At 46.8% G+C, this 17,500-nt stretch overlaps 1 protein-coding gene across 2 annotated transcripts in view; it reads left to right on the forward strand.

Moving 5' to 3' along the window:
• Nucleotides 1–12,314: 12,314 nt before the first annotated feature.
• LOC135812399 (multiple epidermal growth factor-like domains protein 6) overlaps nucleotides 12,315–17,500 on the forward strand; it is a 29,756-nt gene continuing 24,570 nt past the window's right edge. Inside the window, exons 1-2 of one of the 2 annotated variants that reach the window (XR_010552790.1) lie at nucleotides 12,315–12,633; nucleotides 12,734–12,829. Coding sequence is in view for 1 of the 2 variants with exons in the window: in XM_065325773.1 (XP_065181845.1) it covers nucleotides 12,518–12,633; nucleotides 12,734–12,829 (212 nt within the window). In the remaining variant the exon portion in view is untranslated. The remainder of the gene's footprint in view (nucleotides 12,634–12,733; nucleotides 12,830–17,500) is intronic. The other variant, XM_065325773.1, reaches the window with a different exon arrangement.

Here is a 17,500-nt window from a genome sequence, read left to right on the forward strand (position 1 = left end):
GCTGAGAGGCGGCCCCGGGCTTCACTTTGGATAGCTAGCCTTGCACTATGCACCATGCAGAGATTCGGACGGTCTCCCAACACGAGTGAAGTCTCTCGAAGTCTCGCCACTACGGGTGCAGCCTACAAGTACAAGTACAAGTGCAGGGCCACTTGTCAACAACAGCTGCTAGCGCTAGCGCACGAATGTCTTCGATGTCAATGGCATCTCAGTCTCTTCATAATGGACTGGTGCTGAGTGGTGGCTGTCATCAGCTGTTGTTGGATCGTGATGATGTCGAAACGAAATCACCAGGGCCAGGCTCGCTGTCATGCTACTTGACTATTGTACTGGCACTAGTCTGTAGCATTTCGGATGAGTCATGACGGCAACGGGAAGGACTGCTACTATTAGTCTCTACATAAATGAACGGGTTCAAACAAAGCTCCCATCTGAAGCGATATGTTTCCCAGCAGAGTTCCAGTAGTCCCACATGAAAATTCTGGAAGCGCAAAGGTTCCCCATAGGTATCGGTACACGAGATAAATCACCCTGGTCTGGGTCCACGAAGATAATGATCACAAACATACGCAGTGCGTCAGAACACGGCTACCAAGAACTCTCCCCGTACACGTATAATGATTATTAAGTTTATGCTTTGACAAGACGTCTCCCTACACATCCGCATAACGGTCATCACACAACTCGACTCGTCACATTCTGCGTCCAATTCACCACACGCAGGGTGGCAAAATCCGATCGGAATGTCCTACAGGAACTCCATTATGGTCAATCACACGAACCAGCAACGCACTGTAGCAACACCTTACACAGTGCAGCAGTGAAAGGTTAGCTAGCTGATCGTTGCAGCTCAGCTGAGCGTCAGGTTCAGTCACAGACTTGTGACAGTGCAATCATTAGGCAACATACATTGTACATGTACTCGTAGGGATGCTTTTAACCATGCCAGGCAGTATCCGTTATGCAAGGAAGAAGGAGCAGAGCCGGTGCTGAGGTGTGAGCAGTTCTGGTGTGTGGCGCTATGCTTCTGTGATTCTGTATTAGGATGAAAGATCGTGCCCGAGCCTACACCAATATCACCATAATTTACCTAAATTGTATACAGTGCTGGCCAAAGTTAAGAAATCTAACCTTGTGAATAAAGCAGCGTCGCGTTCGAGTGCACAGACTAGCATTGTGTGGTGCTAGTGGCCTAGTGCGAGGGCCACCTAGCGCCCGGCGCTATTTTATTCACGTTGGATTTCTTTTACCAGCACTAGGCAGCACTGTAGATAATACATAATTATCAGCAAACGATGTGCCCTTGCGCCAGTGAAAAGTTCCATATCCTACATGTAGCTCCTAGTAACCCCTGGAGAATACTGCCGGCAACAATTGGAAGTATTTGGTACGTTTCAGCGCGGAAACAAGCTGTGCTGACCTCAAATGGCGCTCAAATAAGCAAGGCCAAAAAAGCCAGTGATAAGGTTACCAAGGCGAACCATTCTTAGCGCTGCATTGGCGAAGGATTTGTTTTAGAGAGGCTGTCAAAATAGAAGTCGGAACATCTCGGCGCCCCAAACCGTGTGTACTTTTAAAACAGCGGATGCTAGTGCGAATGTACTGTGATGCCGAGTGTGGGTGAGTACAGGGACATTTTTGCCGTCGACTGGTCGAAACCCGCTTCGCTGGGTGGACAATTCTCGACAGGCACGATTCGGCGAATGACAGTTTAATTAAAAGAGAGTGTTCTTTCGCCTACTGAGCATTTCGCCGAATTCCTGTCTATAAAGTATGACACCTTCATTCGCTTCCTTGTTATTGAGCATCTCTTCTCGTTTGGTCACTGCGAAATAAAATAAAATCAAACAACAGGCAGCTGTCGCCAACATAATGACATTTGCGTTCTTTCCGTGATCCGAATTCACTCGTGTCTACGAGGCAGCTGGCGCCAACATAATGACATTAATTTTGCGTTCTTTCCGTGATCCGAATTCACTCGTGTCTACGAGGCAGCTGGTGGCAACATAATGACATTTGCGTTCTTTCCGTGATCCGAATTCACTCGTGTCTACGAGGCAGCTGGTGGCAACATTAGTCAAAGTGCGGTCGGTCCTTCATCCGAGTTCGCTCCACGGCGTTGAAGATGGTGGTCAATACCCCTGAGAGGCTGAGACTGTATGTCAGGCTCTGCTCCACATGCACTTCAGAGCTGCGGAGGATGGTCAGCTCAACCCGGCTTCCGTTGCCACTCTCCCAGTGACCTCTGAAATGACATGATGGGAGTAATAATTATTCGGATATACTGTCCCTCCAGGAAATCGCGATTTCACGGATGCAACAAATTTCGCGGACTTAGCCCAAACCGCTTCCGTTGCCACTCTCCCAGTGACCTCCGAAATGACATGGTGGGAGGAATATTAGGATATGCTGTCCCTCCAGGAATCGCGATTTCACGGATGCAACAAACTTCGCGGACTCGGCTCCGGCGGATTATGCTCGCGAAATCATGGAATTATTCTTTCATGGATTCTCGCATTATGCTCGCAAAATCCTCGTATTATGCTTTGGCACGCGGGGATACATATCCACTTTTTTGTACTTGTGGAGCCTCAAAGTTCGGAAAATTGTGCCTTTTTCGTACTTGCAAGAGGCCATAAGTACAACAAAATGCATGAGTATCCCCATACCAAGGTGTCCATGCATGCTAGAGATCAACATGGAAAAGAGAAAACATTACTTCTTCTATTCAATAGTTGACTTCTTTTGTAAAAATATTTTTTCATTGCCAAATTAGTTTGAGATACATGTACCTTTGAAAATTATCATCACGGTTCAATTGTCTTCGCAATCGTCATACTCGTCCAACCGATGTCAACTTCACCCTGCGGCTCATCTCTACCGCAGCTCCACCTCTACTTCCATCATGACCGAACATCAACTTTACCTCAATTTGTTTAATTATTAGAACAATATCCATAGCCTGCGCAGTCATGGCTGCTAAAATCCAGAGGTCATGACTTCGTGACATGCGTAATGTACATGTTTTTGCGGACTACCCGTCACTATCTCGTTCGCCCCGGGATACCTGACCAAGGCTGATTCACTCGCATCTTCTGCTACATGTACTGTACCAGTGTGAGAAGGAACTAAAGTTACTTTGAAGACGAGTTCGAGCATACAATAATGTATTGCCATGATTTCTACCCTGCTTTTCATTGAAAACACGATCTGCATGACCTCGGAACCCTTTACCATGCAGACCACCAGCACTAATCATGTGCATTGTACCCAATTGTGCAGCCTACATAGAACTGTAGTACACTCCGATGTAGTTATGCTCCTACCTCCGAAAGGATGCCCAATTATGCTCCAAATTTTCAACCACCAAATTATGCCAATAATTATGGCGGCATAATAGGACTCAATCAGTCAAGCTTGGTCCAGTCCTCTCAGATTCTATCCCTATTTCCTCTGGTGTACCGCAAGGGTCCACTCTAGGACCGTTACTTTTCTTGGCCTTCGTCAATGACCTCCCTGTCCTCAACCCTGGCGTGTCTCTGTTTGCAGACGACACTTGTATGCTGCGCAGCAGTCCCTCTGTTTCCCGTCTTGTATTAGACCTCCAAGCGGGTATCACGGATATCACCTCGTGGATGGCATTGTGGAAGCTAAAACCGAACGTCGGGAAGACCAAGGTAATGATCATTCCCCCTCTGTCTACTACTCTCTACTACCCTCTCCCTCCCCTAGTATTCCATTTCTCCACCACTCCCATAGAATATGTAGATCATCACAGGCATCTTGGTGTCATTTTTGACACTAATCTCTCCTGGACTCACCATGTTGCCCACATATGTAAGAAGACTAGTCAAGCCATAGGTATAATATACTCACACCGCGCCCATCTTCCTGACAGCGATCGTGCTCCTTTATATAATGCATATATCTTGCCGCATTTTGACTACTGCTGTACTGCCTGGACAAATCTATCTATTGCCCAACAGCAGAAACTGGAAACTCACAATCGTTCCCTCCTTAAGATTCTTTATCATATGCCCAAGTCCCTTTCTAGTGTCGCTCTCTATATGTTATCCTCGACCAGACCTCTCCTAGAAAGACGAAGAATCATGATGTGCTGTCTTATCCATCGTATTCGACTTTCCAAAATACCCCTGCATCTTAAACCATTTGACTGGTTCCGACGGGATAACTCCACTAGGAACCAACTCTCCCTTCCTCTAGCCCGCTCTTCTGCATTGCTACACTCCCCCCTTTTCAATGGCTATTTGCATTGGCTTAAGCTGCACCAGGAGACAAAGGGCCTTTCTACTTTAACAGCATTCAGGAACGCCTTGCTTTACCAGTAGACCACAATTTTAGTCCATATTTGCTTCTTTCTTCTTTTCCTTTTCTTTTTGACTTCTTACTCTTCTCCATGTTAGCCATGGTTGGCTATAAAAACCCTGCAATCTCCACGCAAAGTGGTCATTTGCTATCCCAGCCATGTATTGCTTGGAATAAAAAAATAATAAAATCAATAATCCGCCGGTGCCTATCGCGGACTTAGCCCAAACCGCGATTTTCTGCAAAATCCGCCATTTCCCGCGTTTTGTTGTTTTCTGCACTTTTTTTAAACAGTTTTATGCACTTTTCATGCAGGTTATTTGCGCACAATTATCTATGGAATTCGTGACTAAAGAGAATGATGAAACTACAATAGGATTTATACACTTGGAGTGAAACAACGAGGATACAGACTTCCCATTCAACGTAAAACCGCTGGACTGCTGAACAATCGCATCCTCCGTGAAACAGCTGAGGTCACGTCACAGTCTCTTTCCGCCCTTTTCAACCGCTGCTTGCTGTCCAGTACTCAGCCCAGGGAGTGGAAATCTGCCGTTGTTGTACCTGTGTTCAAGGGAAAAGGTAATCCTTCTCACCCAGTCAATTACCGTCCTATATCGCTGTTAAATGCAGTTGCCAAATTGTATGAGTCTATGATTAGCCGTCAGTTTTACTCGTTTGTTGAGAGCCATAAAATTATCAGTTCCAGCCAGTTTGGCTTTTGTCGAAAGAGGTCAACAGTTGACCAATTGGTACAGCTTACCTCAATTGTTTCGCGTGCATTTGACTCTAAGTCTTCTTGTGACCAGCTGTTCCTTGATTTTTCTAAGGCCTTTGACAGAGTTAGTCATCATTTAGTTATTCAATCTGTTTCAGGTTGGTGTTCTCTTTCTGCCTGTTCTTGGGTGAAGGACTTTATCAGTGATCGTAGTATTTGCGTTCGCATTGGCCAAACTCTTTCTGACCCTTTGCCCATCACCGCTGGCGTACCCCAAGGTTCCCATCTCGGCCCGCTTCTTTTTAACCTGTGCATCAACTCCTTTCCTGATGCCCCTGCTTCTAGTACCCTATCCCTTTTTGCTGATGACTCTAATTTAATTCTTGTTTCTCCAGCAAACACCTCACTTCCTATCCATCATGCATTGCTCCAGACTGACATTGATAAGTGTTGTCAATGGTCATCAGCTACTGCCATGACGTTTAACACCAGTAAATGCGTCCACCTACCCTTTCAAAAATATGCATTAGCCCCCGGCCCGTCATCCCCCTTGACAATGAACGGTGTGCCTATTCAGAAAGGTGATAGCCACTGTCATCTCGGCGTGACTATCACTCCTTCACTAAATTTTTCTGACCATATAAAATCTGTCACCCATAAGTTTCGCAGTCGTGTTTTTCTGTTGCGCCATATGGCCCATTTCCTTTCTGCTTCAACCGTGAATTTGCTCTACAAGTGTTACGTACGACCACTGTTAGAATACGCAGTCCCTGTCTGGTCATTCGCCGTATCCCATTCAGATTCGCTTACGTTAGACCGACTGCAAGCCGTTGCTGCTCGTTCATATCTGCTTTGTAAGACCCGGCACCCTCCTGAGTGGGAAACCCCGAAGCAGATTCTTAATCGTACTTGTGACTGGTCATCCCTGAAGTGGCGTCGTCAGATTCTGTCCTTGCTGTATTTTCATCATGTGTTTTACCAGTTTCCGTCTTTGCTAATTCGTTTCAAATTCAATGTATCCCTTAGTTGTCGTCACCCGTCCTCTATAGTTTTACCTCGTTCTGGCGCCCATTTCCTTAAATCCCCTCTCTTCAGTTTATCTGTGGAATGGAACAAACTTCCAGAACACATCCGCTGCGTTCAGTCCTCTGTCAATTTTCGCATTGCTCTAAAGGCTCATTACTCTCAGCATAGATATTCTCTGACTGGAATTCCGAACTTTTCCGTTTGAGAAATTTTTTTTCCTTGAAATTAATCCTTGCTGGGTTTTTTTTCATCTAAATGTCCCGCTATTATCTGCAGAGGTGATTTCTTCCCTCGTCGATTTCTTTCCTGCTTTTATACCTCGATATTTAGGTACTTGTTTCCCTTCTTCCCATGCTTCATCTTCCACTCTCCTCTCCCCATTTCCCCATTTTTCTTGCGATATTTATGTGGGAGACTTCCGTGATAAGCATCCATTTGCTTTTGGAGAAACCTTTTAAATAAATACAATACAAATATACAATACAATACAAGAATAGTAAGAAAAATAGCACAAACTTAGGAAATATTTGCACAGGTAATAAAACTATCGTGAGTTCCCTTCGGGAACGGATACGATAATTTACTTTTTTTTAAATAAACTATACAGGTGAGAAATGATGGGAAATCCAGCAAGTGCAGTGTGACAATGGACAATTGGACATGCATGTGCAAGTGTGTGTGATTGCGAATTTACTGGAATAGTGTAAGTGCGGTGACATTTTCTTTTTGTTTACAAAGATTTGGATCACGAATGCGAATGTAGACTGCTTCTAGAACTTTCAACTGCTTGAAACTAGGGACCGGCGGATTCTGCTCGAAATGCAGTAAAATTGGCAGAACCATACAAACCTTATGGCGGGCAATTCCTCGAATTCTGCTCCATTTCTTTGTCCACATACATGCATGAAACTTACCAGAAAAAGTACCGAATTCTGCCAATTTTTCTGCCGGCAGAATCCGCTGGACCCTACTTGAAACTACTTGCAGAACGAACAACACTGAACCAAGAATCATCATAACTTTCACGACACACGGGGTTACACCACAAATGCAATTTAATTGCCGATGTATTCTTTTTCTTCTCACCGCCTCCGCCTCCACTACTGAACACTACAGGAACCTTTGAAGGTTTGCAGTACTCCACAGTACCAGTCATGTGCTGTTTACGGCCGCCCCGGTGCTGTATTCTAAAGTTAACGTTATTCATTGACTGAGCGTTCTTTGCTTTGTACTACACCCTGCTATCATGTTAGGCTATTTCCTACAATATTTTATTGTTTCCATTCGCTTCCATGTAATTGGGCGACACCGCCCGTTTGGTTCTGCGAATTCAAAATAAAAATGTACCTACCTACCTCCACTGGGTCTCTGACCACCGCCGTCTTTCACACCATCTGCCATCAGCACCATCATCGTCATCGTCCTCTTCATCATCGCTGCCACCTTCACCTGTCGTCGGCTCTCCCAGCAACTGACCACCGGGTTCATCATCGTCGCTGCACAAATCGCTTCCATACTCCTCCTCCCGCTGCTGTCGCGTTCTCTTTCTGACCGGTCTTCCCTTGCCATTGCCAAGCATCCGACAGTCGTCAACCCTTCCACTGGCATCCTTATCCGGAGAGGTTCGACGCATCTTCCCAGTCACCTCTGCCAGCCGAGCTGCCGCCAGTCGTTTGCTCCTTCTCAGCTTTGGCGAGTTGCATTTGTCTGCGTCCGGCGTACCAGTACTCGCTGGTAATGGGCATGTGACACAGTGTTCGTCTTCGTTTACATTAATGTTTGTTCTCGATTTCTGCGTGCTGTGTTGGTTTTTCGGAGACGCCGTTTGTGGAGTAGAAGCCTCTGCCGGAACGGACAGTGGCGTCGGGTGCTTACGTAGTCGGCCACGCTTTGGTCGGGAGGACCTGGCCGCCTGTGGCAATAGTGAGAGCGGCACGGCACGTGTTGTTTGATACGTTCCGACAGATGTTGAAGGGTCCTACTAACATACTGACTACCACATTGTCGGCATTCAAAGTAGTAAATTAGGTGACTCAATTGTAGGGTTGGTAGGACAATTGTGACAAGAAGACGTTCTGGAATACATTATTCGTCCCCATGGTTGTAACATGAGTGCACATTTAGTTATATTCATTGCATTATTGACAAGAGAAGTGTGAACTAATAACAGGGATGGGCAACCAGGGCAAGTGAGAAATAATAACAACGTGAGACTCAGAGAGGGTGAAGTGTAAGGAGTACGCGCATGGGTATGTGGGTGGGTGTATGTGCGTGTGAATGCTACGAGAATAGTCTAAGTTTAGTGGCATTTTCTTTCTGGATGCATAGGTTGGGGTTATGACTGCGAATGAAAACAGCTTCCAATACTTTAAGTTCACTAAACCTACGAGCACGGCACAAAGCTGTGAAACAAGAGTCATCATAAACTGAACGGCACGGACTGTTGGACAACAGGTGTTTCTTTATTGCGGATCTCTTTCCAGTATCATCACCCTCACCTTGCATCTGTCCACTGTTGACCTCAACATCCTCGTCCTGCTCTCAATCAAGACCAGTACCTTCATCGCCCGTGGTCTGCGGAACCTCATCCTTCGTCAATATTGTTGTCACGTCCGTTGCTGCTTCAGGTCCATGTCCATCGGTGGAATTCATTCATGTTGATCGAGTCATGCTGCGTGTTATTGGTCGATGTGTCTCGGATTGGTTAGCATCTGGGCTGTCTGTTAATCGTGTAGTCTCCTCAGGTAAAAGTTGGCAGCGAGTCGTTTGTGAGTCTCCTTCAAGGGCTTAGTTGGTCGGCCTTGTCTAGGCCGTAGGGCTCTAGCACTGTCTGATAATAGATAGAGCGGTACATGTTGTTTATCGCATAATGTCGTTGTTTATTACTAGATTTCATTATTATTATTATTATTATTATTATTATTATTCAAAGGATCAGTCGGGGAAGTGAACTGCCTGAAAAGAGAAAAAAACGCCAGACCCACCAGGACTCGAACCCGGGACCCTGCTTGTCATGAGCAATGCTCTAACCACTGAGCTATGGGACCAGGCTGAACCTAGAAAGCGCTGACAAGTTTTTCACTCCAAAGGCAGCTCACAACACGTGCCACACATACTGATGGCACTTGGGTCTTTTTCCCTCCCCCAGGGGACCAACCACGGTCAGTTTCTGGAAACTACCAGAGGTGAAAGAAAGTGATTAAATTTGGAAAGGATGGGAGAACTTCAAATTCAAAGGATCAGTCGGGGAAGTGAACTGCCTGAAAAGAGAAAAAAGCGCCAGACCCACCAGGACTCGAACCTGGGACCCTGCTTGTCATGAGCAATGCTCTAACCACTGAGCTATGGGACCAGGCTGAACCTAGAAAGCGCTGACAAGTTTTTCACTCCAAAGGCAGCTCACAACACGTGCCACACATACTGATGGCACTTGGGTCTTTTTCCCTCCCCCTCCCCCAGGGGACTCATCCCTCCCCCAGGGGACTGATCCCCCAGGGGACTGATCCTTTGAATTTGAAGTTCTCCCATCCTTTCCAAATTTAATCACTTTCTTTCACCTCTGGTAGTTTCCAGAAACTGACCGTGGTTGGTCCCCTGGGGGAGGGAAAAAGACCCAAGTGCCATCAGTATGTGTGGCACGTGTTGTCAGCTGCCTTTGGAGTGAAAAACTTGTCAGCGCTTTCTAGGTTCAGCCTGGTCCCATAGCTCAGTGGTTAGAGCATTGCTCATGACAAGCAGGGTCCCGGGTTCGAGTCCTGGTGGGTCTGGCGTTTTTTTCTCTTTTCAGGCAGTTCACTTCCCCGACTGATCCTTTGAATTTGAAGTTCTCCCATCCTTTCCAAATTATTATTATTATCATGATTTTGAAAGGATTGGGAGAACTTCAAATTCAAAGGATCAGTTGAGGAAGTGAACTGCCTGAAAAGAGAAAAATCGCCAGACCCGCTAGGACTCGAACCCGGGACCTTGCTTGTCATGAGCAATGCTCTAACCACTGAGCTATGGGACCAGGCTGAATCTAGAAGGCGCTGACAAGTAATAGTTTTCACTCCAAAGGCAGCTCACAACACGTGCAACACATACTGCTGGCACTTGGGTCTTTCTCTCCCCCCCCCCCCCCCCAGGGGACCAACCACGGTCAGTGTCTCTGAAAGTTCGTATCCCTGCATGGTGATGTTTGTGGCGGAATAGCGGGAGCGTTATTGTTCCAAGTATCAGTTTAGTTTAGTTTAAACATCTCTTATTATTATTTTTCTCACCCCTCTACTCTGTTATCGGCCCTCTTAAGAGTTGTGTATATCACTGTTGAGGCTTCCGATGGAAAATAAAAGAATACTACTACTACTACTAGCTCCAGTGTGGGAGCAAACCCATTCCTAAACAAAATCATCGCTGAAGTCGCAACCTCTATTAAATAATTGTACTGTTGTGCCCAGCGCGGGCGTGCGACTTGCTGGTTTGGAGGTGACAGCATTGTGAATGACCGAGGATCCTCTACGTCTGTTCTCACCTTCCAGGAGCGACACTGATTCACGCTTCTAATAATCGTCTTCACAAGGTGTTTGTCGCGCTGGAAACGGAGTGTCTCTGTAAGTTTGTATCCCTGGTGATGTTTGTGCCTGGAGAGCACTTTATAAGTGGTGCTATTTCGGCACAATCTTCCTCAGCCTACTCAAGCTCAACTGATATGGGGTGAATTCCCCGAAACACTGTGTATTGAGCAGGGAGTGGTGCTTTCTTGCAGGTTTACCGAGTCGAAGGTTCGATGGACTTCTCGTGTTCTCTGGATGGCAGTCGTGAGTCAGTCAGGTGTTAAGTCAAGTCGGCGGAATAGCGCGAGCTCCAGTGTGGGAGTAAACCCACTCCGTATCTAATATTGACTGAGTACGACGTCAATATAGGAAATAAAGCCGAGTAAAAGATCGAGGTGAAGCCGAGGTCTTTTACTCGGCTTTTACCACCTATACTGACCAAGTACGAAGTCAATATTAGATTTATCACGACTAGCCAAAGCCTGTGTTCAATCCCTAAAATGAGTCAAATATAAGCAGTCAATATAGGCCCAAGGAGTGAAATATGCAGGAATATTTGACTGCTTTAATAGGTATAGCAAAATCTATGAGGGTCAATACTAAGGGAGTGATATTAAAGTAAGTTTTTTCTGTTACGTGTGCCCAGTGACGTAATTCGTAAAAGGTCTGCATATCTAGACATCTGTTCCGGATCGTTTCCCTGTACAGCTGTCCACCCGCATGCGGCATAGCATGAGCGAGAGATCTACAGTGCAGTGTCCTGTCCCCGGGGAAAATTGCAATTCCGCGGCCGCGTTTTTTTCCGCGTTTTTTTGCGATTTTTTAAAAGACCGCGTTTTCCGCGATTTTCCCGCGTTTTTTGAACTTTTTTGTTACTCTACACGTACACACAGTGCACTGTTCGGTCAGCAACGTCTCATCGTGGCGGCTTTTTACTCAAATATGACGAGTGCTTACACCAGAGACTTGTAACTGATTGATTTCACTACAAATTCACTGAAAATTGCCGCACATCAATATTATTCACCGCATATTTACCGCATATTTACCGCAAATTCACCGCAAATTATGCCATATTATGCCGCGTTTTTCCCCGCGTTTTTTGCGATTTTTTTCCGCAATTTTCCCCGGGGACAGAGTGTCATGGACATGGAAATCCGGTCGCACCTCTAGCGGCCGGAGGGCGCTGGTCATGCAGCCGTACACGTATTATTATGCGCTGCTGCTCAACATGATTGTGCACTACATGCAACGACTACTGTCTTACGTTCTGTACGCGCTGAGGGCGCCGGCCCCGGTCAATCGACTGGATTTCCATGTCCGCGACAGTCGACAGCACTTTCAGGCATGCATGGGTGCTGCGAATCTATCGACGTAGATTTACTGTCCACTAAAATGGCACTATGCTTCCGAAATCGAAATCGAATTACACACCAAGGCGATGACGCACACCAGTGCAGTGCATGCTCCTGACTACAACCCAAAACGTTGTCGCCTTGTGACGTGCTGTCGATTTCGAAAACATGTTTCTCCACCTACATGTATGATACAGGAAATGTAGATGTTGCAGCTGAGCTGTCAGTGCTGACATCCACGAAATACCGCAATGCATTGCCCACTTGGCACGACCTACTACCCAAGCGTCTGAACAGCAACAAATATCGCAGTCCAGCAGCTTGCTCTGGCAGGGTGGATGCGCGACCATTTTTAATTGTTTCTGTACTGGTCCGCAGACTTCCATTCAAAACTGCTGCATGTAGTTCGTTCAGCTGGTATTCCGTTTCCTGCATTGCTCGTTACAAGAGCACGTCGTTCAAGACAATAAATAGCGGATTTTTTGATTTCCAGTTCCAGAAAGAGGCCAAGGTTCGTCTGTAAGCGATTCGACTCGCGTGGGAAGGAGATCCCGGTGACGATGTCAGTAGATCAAGATGCAAACCGATCAAGCTCCTTGATCCTGTGCATCGCTGCCATCCTTCTCGGCTTCGGGTGGGATGGCTCGTCTGCACAGATATGCACCCAACGAAAAAGGTAACGACTCTTCAGCGGCAGCGACAAAATGTCATGTAGATTCAGTACTACGATTCTGTTTTCTCCTTTCCTGTCATGTCGGTGTGTACTGGATGTCCAGCCGCTCAGTTCAGTCGTGTATACAAGTCGTGGAGCACTACTCGGAGAAGTACCAAATCAGCTGTTGGGACTGGGACCTTCTGTGCACAGCATATCGGTAAGAGAGCTAGAGAAGGTGCCTGCAAAGATCTACGGCAACATGAAAATACTGCTCCCCTTCCGAACTGACAATCTTCTGAACGTGCCCGACCATAGTGTGTGTTTGTGTGTGTGTGTGTGTGTGTGTGTGTGTAGACCAGGCTGAATAGTGACGGTCAATTCTTCAGCCTTGCAAGCTGTTGAATGGTGTAATCCCAGCACAAGTTGCTATGGCTTCTGCCGTAGCATTGCTATCATCGCCTCCGGCGATGGGCGTCAAAGGTCAAAGGTCAAAGGTGTGTGTGTGTGTGTGTGTATGTGCGTGTGTGTGTGTGTGCCCGTGTATGTGAGCGTGTGTGTGTGTGTGTGTGTGTGTGTGTGTGTGTGTGTCTGCATGCGTGTGTGTGTGGGGGGGGGGGGGGTATGTGTGGGTGCGTGGGTGTGGTAATTTCGGTCAATGAAAAAACTAGCCCCCCCCCCCTCACCACAGTGTGCAGTACGGAAAAAAAAGTAAATGCGGAATCCAGCCGAACTGGCTCGAAAAGAACTAGAATTTCTGATGGATTCAGCACCAAGTCATTATGAGCACTGTGCAGCAGCGCATGTCTGAGTTTCCTGATGACAAACACATACAGTTAGACGTAGACACCTGTACTTCCAAGGCAGCAGTGACTGAGTCAGGTGCTATCAGCAAAGAAGAGTATTCTTGTCAATGTTGCCACCCAGTTGTCTATGCAGCACCACAAGAAGAAGAAGACTATAAAGTAAAGGCAGTAGAGTGGCAGTAAAATAATCTGGCCACATTTGTTCACGTTCACCGCCAATGGAAGGGATATGGATCCAAGATCAGCCTAATATCTGCTGTTTCAGATGAATAGATTATTCACAGAACCAATGCAGTGACAGCTTGTCTGCAGGCAGGACTACCAGTTCACATGATAAACCTCATCCCAATGATCCCTAACATAGTTTACACTGTCACTCCCTGGATAATACGGAATGGTATATGATTCGAACTTAGAAGTTGCGACTTCGGCGGTAATAGTCATGAAGTTGATTGTTCCAACTAGGAACACACGCTTCTTGCCGAACTTGACACTTGACTGACTCACGACTGCCATCCGGAGCACACGAGGAGCACGTCGCACCTTCCACTCGGCACACCTGCAAGAAAGCACCACTCCCTGCTCAATACACGGTGTTCCGGGGAATTCACCCCTCATCAGTTGAGCTTGAGTAGGCTGAGGAAGATTGTGCCTGAAAAGCACCACTTATACTGCTCTCCAGGCCAAACCATCACCAGGGATACAAACTTACAGAGACGCTTTGTTTCCAGCGCGACAAACACCTCGTGAAGCTCCAGGTAGCAGCGTGAGTCAGAGTCGCTCATGGAGTTGTGATAAACAGACGTTGAGAGCCAGTATAGCTATTCGCAACGCTGTCACCTCCAACAACTAGTCGCACGTCCGCGTGAGGATCAACAATACGAACTTAGAAGTTGCGACTTCGGCGGTAATAGTCATGAAGTTGATTGTTCCAACTAGGAACACACGCTTCTTGCCGAACTTGACACTTGACTGACTCACGACTGCCATCCGGAGCACACGAGGAGCACGTCGCACCTTCCACTCGGCAAACCTGCAAGAAAGCACCACTCCCTGCTCAATACACGGTGTTTCAGGGAATTCACCCCTCATTGGTGCTTTCTTGCAGGTTTGCCGAGTGGAAGGTGCGACGTGCTCCTCGTGTGCTCCGGATGGCAGTCGTGAGTCAGTCAAGTGTCAAGTTCGGCAAGAAGCGTGTGTTCCTAGTTGGAACAATCAACTTCATGGTATATGATTATACACTATTCAGCCATAGCCCTGCATCAAAGCTGCAATAGAGAGCAGCCACTGGCAAATCTGTTCTGTCTTAAGAGAGGATGTCTGAGAAAACCAGAACATATGTGCAAGTCGATCTCTCAGATTTCGCTCAAATTTTGCAGGTAGGTTTGCTTTGGGGTGTAGATCGACATTCCAAAGCCCGCACAAAATCTTTTGAAGGGAACCATGAAATCGGCATACCCCTCAATATTGGACCAATATTGGCACGATTTATGGGTCTACAAACGAGCTACGGCACAGCGTACAAGAACAAGCTACGAACAAAACTCCATCATGCCAACATTACCTCACCTAAGAAGAGTTCTTGGGGCAGCACCACTTAGCCATGCCAGCATCCCAGAAGACGAGGGCAATCATCCCTTGACGCCACAAATGATCGTCTTGAAATTAGCCAAATTACAAGCGCTGATAAAACAGCGAGCTACGTCCTCAATTAGCAAACACTATACACCGGCAGATAGTAGAACACCTCTTCTAGCACTGAGGACATGTCCCCCATCATCCTTTTTCGGTTTTCTTGAAATAAACAATTTTGAATTTTTCCACTCGACCATTCTGAAATACGTCCAAACTCATACCTGCACAGGAAAGCTCGCCCCTCCGCGACGTCTAGTCAGCAATTTCTACTCCAACACCACTCCTAACGCTGCAGAACAAAGTGTATTGTTGACTCTGACAAGGAAAAGCAGCGGTGATCACTTGTCACTCCAAACGACAAGCTTCTACTTGCGCCACCAACATTTTTCAGTGCAACAGTTGATGCAAAAATGACTGAATTTTTGCGTGTAGTTTTTGGATTTTACTGCAAGAGGAATGATGAAATCACGTGCCTCGTGACACAAGAATGCCAGGTCTCGTAGATCACGGTTCAGCAGTTGTTCCGAGTCACCTTGATCAAGCGCACCTGCACTTACATGGATCATCCGTTGATCTGGATCGGATCAAGTGCATCTTGATGTCCAGCTCAAGAGCACGCATGTCGTGTTGTAGGCCTTCCAGCCGGGACTTTCCCTCACCATGCAGCACAGAGACTAGGGCGAATAGGGTCAAATCACGTTGTTCATGACGTAAGAAATCTGCCATGTGGGCGCGCCACATACCCCATGTAACCAGTGTAGGCCGCGCCGCGCGCTGGTCAACTCCAACTAATACTTAGTCCAAGCGACCTTGATGGCATGGACCACGCTCATTCCTTGCTGTTGCAGATCTACGTAGACAATCATAGAGGTCTGGCAGGACTTTACGGCTGAATCAAGGCCGAGTGCGTACGGCCAAGGGCGCAGGCCAAGGCGCGTAGCGCTGAGGCCTGCGCCCGCGGCCGTACGCACGAGGCCTTGATGAAGGCGAAAAGTCCTGCCAGACCTCTATGATGGTGTTTCAGGTTTCGTCTTTCGCCTTTCTGGTATAAAAGCAAGACACGTATAGGGGTGGTGGTCGGGGACGTGGTGGATTCAGCTTGTGAGTTTCAGCTCCTTCAGCTTGTGAGTTTCAGCTCCTTCAGCTTGTGAGTTTCAGCTCCGTCCGCTTCTCATGGATGGGATGACCCAAAATTATCAGAAAAGTTCGTCAACTCCTTTTTTTAGTACATGTAGAACAGAAAGTGGAAAACTGATCGCGATGTGTGCCACTTATTTCAGCTTGCTTCTAAGCAGATAGATAGGTGCATGCTCTTTCGCTTATTCACAACTATCGTAAAATTTCCTCTCCACTCACGACAACAAGAACTTGAGTTGAAAACTGACCACGATGTGTAGACACTTTTCATGTTGCCGTTTTTGGACAGGCTGTTTCCAGGTACCACAGCATGTTCACAGTCGAATGTGAGATGCGAACTGAGCTGACAACGAAAAACTGCCACAGACCCCTGCAGAGCTAGACTGACAGAGTACGGGGTGCCATTGACGACGGGCTTTATTGCTACCGTATTTTTCCGTATCCATTGACCACGGGCTTTATCGGCTCATCAAGGCCACCGCGGGAACGTCGCTCATTGGCTACAACCATAGAAACGGTACGGTAAAAACCTGAAGTGGATCATCAGCATGTAAACTAGCCGTAGTTCCTGTTGAACCATGTTCGGGATGAGCGAGGTTAGTGTGAAAAAATGCATCCCTGTTCGTACTGCACGAGGAAATATCTCAAAGAATTCTTGCCAATGCAATAATGCTAGCGCTATAAGTTAGTTTCTGCATGTTCTGAGCAGAGCATGCAAGACATATGATGCATCTTACCTCCGCCCTCATGGTCCGTTTCGAATAGCGCCTCAGGAACGATCGTGATCGTGTGCATTGTGTCGTGCACCAGAAAGCATTATTCTACGTCACGATCCACGTGATTTCTTCATTCCTCTTGCAGTAAAATCCAAAAACTACACGCAAAAATTCAGTCACTTTTGCATCAACTGTTGCACTGAAAAATGTTGGTGGCGCAAGGAGAAGCTTGTCGTTTGGAATGACAAGTGATCACCGCTGCTTTTCCTTGTCAGAGTCAACAATACACTTTGTTCTGCAGCGATGGGAGTGGTGTTGGAGTAGAAATTGCTGACTAGACGTCGCGGAGGGGCGAGCTTTCCTGCGCAGGTATGAGTTTGGACGTATTTCAGAATGGTCGAGTGGAAAAATTCAAAATTGTTTATTTCAAGAAAACCCAAAAAGGATGATGGGGGACATGTCCTCAGTGCTAGAAGAGGTGTTCTACTATCTGCCGGTGTATAGTGTTTGCTAATTGAGGACGTAGCTCGCTGTTTTATCAGCGCTTGTAATTTGGCTAATTTCAAGACGATCATTTGTGGCGTCAAGGGATGATTG

Source organism: Sycon ciliatum, chromosome 1 (assembly GCF_964019385.1).
Source record: "Sycon ciliatum chromosome 1, ocSycCili1.1, whole genome shotgun sequence".
NCBI classification, from domain to species: Eukaryota; Metazoa; Porifera; class Calcarea; order Leucosolenida; family Sycettidae; genus Sycon; species Sycon ciliatum.